The 6000-nt window shown below is 42.7% G+C and overlaps 1 protein-coding gene across 6 annotated transcripts in view; it reads right to left on the bottom strand.

Annotated features, from left to right (window-relative positions):
* Window positions 1-863: 863 nt before the first annotated feature.
* The window catches only part of dpp9 (dipeptidyl-peptidase 9), a 116494-nt gene continuing 111357 nt past the window's right edge, over window positions 864-6000 (bottom strand). For 5 of the 6 annotated variants that reach the window (XM_086004931.1, XM_086004933.1, XM_086004934.1 and 2 more), the window contains 2 exons: window positions 3825-3936; window positions 864-1687 (listed from right to left, as the gene is read on the bottom strand). In XM_086004931.1, the coding sequence (XP_085861057.1) occupies window positions 1595-1687; window positions 3825-3936 (205 nt within the window). In that variant the 3' untranslated portion in view covers window positions 864-1594. The remainder of the gene's footprint in view (window positions 1688-3824; window positions 3937-6000) is intronic. The other variant, XM_086004932.1, reaches the window with a different exon arrangement.

Raw genomic sequence — 6000 nt, 5'->3', positions numbered from 1 at the left:
TTTGGGGAGGAATTTCTGCCCCATTGTCGCTTCCCAGATTTGTGCCCTTTTCTCCCACAACTTCGTACATTAATCCCTCCAAACAGGTTTCTGTTCCTCCCCACTGCACCAAAGTGGCCGTAACCAGTCGCAAACGACATTCTCTGTGACACTGACTATGGTACGTTGTCCCTCCTCTCCTCCTTTTTGACCTTTGCACCCTTCAACAGTCGTTCCTACCATCCTCCGTTATCCAGCTCAGTGGGTTTGCTCTCAGTTGGTTCCACTGTAACCTATCCAATTAGCCAGAGCATCTCGATCAATGGCTTCTCTTACTGCTGGAATCCCCCATGGATCCATATCTTTGGCCCTCATCTAATCTTCGTAACCTCCTCCAGTCCTACAACCTCATACTCTCCATTCCTCCTACTTTGCCCTCTTGTATATCGCTCCCTCCTTTTTTTGCCCACTATTGGTCGTCATGCCTTCAGCCGTCTAGGTTCCACCCTCTGGAATTTCTTGCTTAAACCCCTTCACCTATTCACCTCCCTTTCCTCCTTGAAACCCATCCTCGTGACGAAGCTTTAGGTCATGCCGCACAATTTTTCTTTTTTGGCTCAGCATCCATTTTTTCCTCCATGCACCTCTGAAATGCCAGACATTTTAGTATGTAAAGGCACTATAAAAATGCAAGCTATTATTGCTATTGGACAAGGACAGGACAGGACTCGCGTATGATGCCCTCCGCAGAAGTACAGCCACTTGGGCGAGGTACCAGAGGGCAACCAGCATCCATGCAACTGCAGCCCAGCAGGGTTGACGTCTTCAGGAGAGAAAGGCAGAAAACTGGCAAAGATAGTTTTGGAGAAATAACATACACTGAATTAAGCGTTACAATTATTTTAATGAGTTACAATGCCATACACTCATTATAAAAGAATAAGAATCCATAAAAATATTTTCTTTTAATAATACGCACTTTGAATACTCAGCAAAGTTGTAGTTGGCTCCTGCCCTGAAACACACTTGGGTGGTGCAGCTTGCAGAGGTTAAAACTCAAGTCTTTTACTGAATGATGGTGAGAAACGAAGTTCCTATGGGGATGCATTACAAAAACCAGAACAACTGAAGCGTGTTATTTTTTGAAAAGTGGTACGTCAAATTCACAGCGGCACGTTTGGACATGTCTTTTGAAGCCGAGAGAGTAATCATTTGGCTGTAATCTTCTCTTTTTCTCCCTACCATCGTGCAGTTTTCAAGGCATGTACAAAAGCTGAAATCAATGCCAGTGTACAGTTTAGGTGAATTAACTCTGATTCCACACTGTACCATGAACACTTATGTAAATTAAACTAAAGTATGAGAATGTTAGGTTTCTGAGTCTTATCAAATCAGTTTAAAACCAAACTCGGTGAGATCAGTGTAGTATTCCCGCTCTGCTCAGATAAAGTTGCAAAGAAAATGCTAAACTGGTGTAGTTAGGACCGAGGATATATGGGGTGGGGGGTGGGGAGGAAGAGATACGTTGTTTGACAAAAAGCAAGTCACCAGGGGCCGAACATCAGCACCGTCTAAAAACATTTCTTTTGTTTCTTAATTGTCGCTCATTTTTTTCTCAGAGGTATTCCTGTAGGAAGTGTAGCAGCATTATCTCATAGTGCTCTCCAGACTCAGGGCAGCGAATACTGTGTCTTTCGTTGGGATAAATCTGCAGCAACAGACAACATCCAGTTATTTGCGAAGCATGATAACATTGGAAAACTACTTACTGCTGGGTAGCTCCGAACTAAGTAAACAGGTATAGGGCTCCTCAAAGCCAGCTTTGAAATTCCCAATCCTTGGAGGGAAGGCAAAATTCCAAGCTCAGCTAAGATTAAAATAATTTCCCTAGCTTCCCTGATGGCTTAGTGGATGAAGACAGGGCCCTATATAGCAACAGGCCAGAAGGTCCCAGGTTTGATTCCCAACTTGTGCTTAATTAGCTGTTCCAGTACAGCAGCCGGGGCACTAAGGTTTTCCTTCGTCCCCCCCACCTGGATTAGGGAAGCAAAAGTCTGTCAAGGATCGCACTCACAAGTGCTAGAAAGGAACTCCTGTTAGAAGGTGCAAGTGGACATCAGACGAAGATGGGATCGAACTTGGCTGTGATGCATTCCAGGGCCAAAAAGTCTGTGAATATGGTTCACACAGGAAGGTAGCAAATGCCAGTATCTATAGAACCATCCTCCACTAAAAGTAGGCACTTTCAATCCCAAACTAACACTTGCCTTTATTACATGTCACGTACTAACAATTAGCTTGGGGGGGGGGGGGGGGGTTGTGGAGGAAATGCTAAATATACAGATACAATTCAAGCACTCCCTTTGGTTTCCTAACAGGCTTTCAAACATTTATATAGGGGGAAAGAATGCAGGGGGAATCCAATAATAATCTTCCACATATCTGCACTACTGACAGAAAAGCGAATGGCATTGGTGTCGTCCCGGGTAGCCATTTACTCAAGTCAAACTGGGAAGAAAGCCACAGCTGGGCTTCTGCCAATACACCAGCTGGCTCAAGTAACGAGTCATACAGAGCACAAAGGTCCCAGATTTGATCCCAGTTTATGTTAAGTTAGCTGATTTCAGCCAAGGGACATTATATTTGGTTTCTGCATTCCTGGGTTAGGAGAAAATCAGCTTGGATTACTATCCAGCGACCACTGCTGGAAACTCATGTGTGTATAAAATCACATGAACTTGGCCCGGCTAAGGTACCCATCCATGATCAAATGGCTCACACTTGAATAGCCTCTTGGGAGAGTTATTGAAAGGTGACCAGCACTTTCAGGACGGGTCAGGGCAACAGCACGTTCTGGAACAGCTATTTTCACACTTGTTTGGATTCAAATTCTGCCTGTGTTTACACTCCAGAATTAATGCTTTCAATGGACTGGAAAACTAACAAAAGCAAGGAACAGCATCACATCTTTCAATTAGGCACTTTACAGCCTTCTAGACTCAACATTGAGTTCAACAATTTCATACCATACCCTCGGCCCCAATTTTTTTCTCTCACATGGCAGCTGTTGATGATTCAGCCATTGCCATTTACACTTCATCTAGAGTCATCTTTTGTTTCTCAACTTGTCCCATTACCATCTCCTTTTGCCTTGCACCATCATCCCTTTTGTCTTTTAATCTCTTCTGCCTTCCATCCTATCACAGACCTTCCCCATTGTTCTTTCCTCCCCCCTCTCCACTTGCTTAAAAATCTGTTACATCTCCAACTTTTTCCAGTTCTGACAAAGGGTCATCGACCTGAAATGTTAACTCTGTTTCTCTCTCTACAGACGCTGCCTGGCCTGCTGAGTATTTCCAGCATTTTCTGTTTTTATTTCAGATTTCCAACATCCGCAGTATTTTGCTTTAGTAACAAAAGCAAGGTTGACAAAGCTACAATGCCACCAGGAAGCCCTAGCTTTTTCCAAAGCTTAGCGTTCCCCTGCACAAGCACAGATAAGGACACGCCTAGAATGTGGTACACAATATAGAGAAAATTGGGACCAGTAATGTGTTCAATCTACTCGTTGCTCAAGATTACATGGGCAAGGGCTTCTAGCTCATGCCGGTTATTAGATAGCTTCAATGCGCATTGTGACATGCACATTGCTAGGGTGCTGGGCTGGTTTGCTGCTTTGGAAAATCTTAGGACACTCAGATCTCAACCATTTGATTTTAATTAATTAGTCATTTTTAGAGATGTAGAAATTGGAGCTGCAAAAAAAACTGCTGGTATTAATTATTGAATTAATTGATATTCATATTAAAGTAACCAAGTTAGTTGGTCACAAATTGTTAGCTTACCTGAAGCTGATATGGCTTTCCAGCTCTGATTAGTTGTGATACTAAGAAATTTGTGTGGAAAAAGTGCACATTTTCATCTAAAAATCCATGCAGAATCAGCAAACGGTTGGGCCTGGATGAATAAAGTAATAAAGCATTACAACGATGAATAAAAGGCAAAATGAACCCAAGACGGCCGTTCAGTTCCTTCTAAATTTGGCTCCCTTTTCTTCCTGTTGGGTGCTGTTCATCAGCAAACATCCTCCTCTGGCCAGGGTGACCCAGGCTACAAGATTTTTCCACAACCAATTATTAATGCTATTCTGTAGACAATCAGTAGGAAGCAGTGCAAGTACAGCAAGATCATCTTTTCAACCTCTCCATGGAGACAAAGCACTGTGTGGACCCATGTTGAGCAGCCCAGCTAAAGGTGGACAAGACTCATTCAGCCAGAGGTTAGCTGGGTCACAAGGTAACGCCAGGCCCAAAGCAAAGGCTGAGTTTGGGTAATTACTCTGCTGACCTGCCGATCTTCTCTTGCTATTATATTTCAATTTTAATTACGATTTATTGTCTGGTATCCACAGACAATTCAAAATACTTATTTAGTCACATTAGCTTTGTCTAATCAGAACAAGTCCATATTGTACCCCTGCCTCCCTCAAAAACTCATTTACTCTGAATAGCTCTTACGTGAATTTGCTCTGTGATTGTGACCAAATATACAGATGTACAGAATGAGACTGTTTCAATCAATCTAATTCAATTCAATTTTATTTGTCATATATGCAGCAGACGTGTGTACTGCACAATGAAATGTTGATTTTTACGAGTCCTCCCAGACTGAGCTTGGGGATTACGGTGATTGTTAATGAATCTTCAGCAGCAAAGATTTGATTCCATGAATCTTTTACAAATTGTATACACAACTCAGATCAAGTTCCATTAAATATCATCCCTAACACACTAAAGGCCCCGATACTATCAGGCCCTGATACTATCTGGCAGCTTGTGATCTAAACGATTAATATCAAATTCCAATTACTTTAGGCTTGAAATAAAAATCTTATTTAACAGAGTTAGAAAAAAGGCTCAAACTTGGAACGAAGATCCTCACTCTTTTGCATTTCAGATATTCCCATTTCAAAAAGTACTCGCTCTCCACAAATGAGCCAAGAACTACCGGTAGTGCGGAGCCCCATGCGCTGTTGGGCATCAGGAAAGCTGAGTGTGCTGCAACATTCGTGTATTCCATCCCCTCCCCTATACTCCATGCACGATAACACGTTTCTCAGGGCGAGGAATTGATATCCAACTATTACTAAGGCAACTCAGAAAATGTATGGATTTTATTGTGGCCATAATCCAATTACAGGAAACTTTGTGCTATCCGGCACCGACAGGACCGAGCTGTTGCCGTCCCATCAAAACTGCCGGACAAACCAGCGCTAATGTCGAAACATACGGAGATTTTGAGCGCCGTATCTGGCAACAAACCCTGTTGCTAACAGCTTCTAAACAGTCGGCCATACCTTGCAAGCGTCTCTGTAGCTTAGCAACAGCTTCAGCGAGACCTTGCAGAGCCTGACTGGTGAAAAAAGAGCAACGAAAAGAAAAAAAACCTAACGAAACGGCTCCTGATTTTTGCCGGTGGCTCAAGCATTCCAGACAGTTAACCTCCAGATAAACCAAAGTTTCCTGTACCATTGGGCTCTACGTTGCCATAAGGGGCATGAAAAGGTGGAAGCTGAACACCTTAGAATTACCTCAAGCTTATTGGAGTCAGAGCTGCTGTCAGCATTGGGAGAATGTAAGCTGTACCACTATAACTTTCAACCTACATTGTCTGAATGAGGCTGGATGTTACTGTCCAGTCAATAAAAACTCCTAATGTAACAATTTTATTCAATTCCACTCACGTTCCTTCCACTTTGGTGTTATTTTTATTCATCTTTAAATGCAGTGTCTGAGTGAGACATCCTTTGTACATCATCCAGCACTTTTCACCTCTTTAGCTTAAACAATGTTCAGTGTTAAACCTTTTAGTAATAGTGCTTGTATATTTGCTTCACCAGTTGGTCTCCCTGCCGCTTTTTTTTTTTGCCAGTCTGTCTGCTTTTCTTTTCCCCCCATTGCTAATGAAGGGTCTCCATTAAACATTAGCCTGTTTTTTCAGATGCTGACAGGCCTCCGGCAT

Source organism: Somniosus microcephalus, chromosome 13, assembly GCF_052327205.1.
Source record: "Somniosus microcephalus isolate GS21.2 chromosome 13, FLI_Smic_1.0, whole genome shotgun sequence".
NCBI lineage: Eukaryota > Metazoa > Chordata > Chondrichthyes > Squaliformes > Somniosidae > Somniosus > Somniosus microcephalus.
This window is presented reverse-complemented; position numbering and strand designations above follow the sequence as displayed.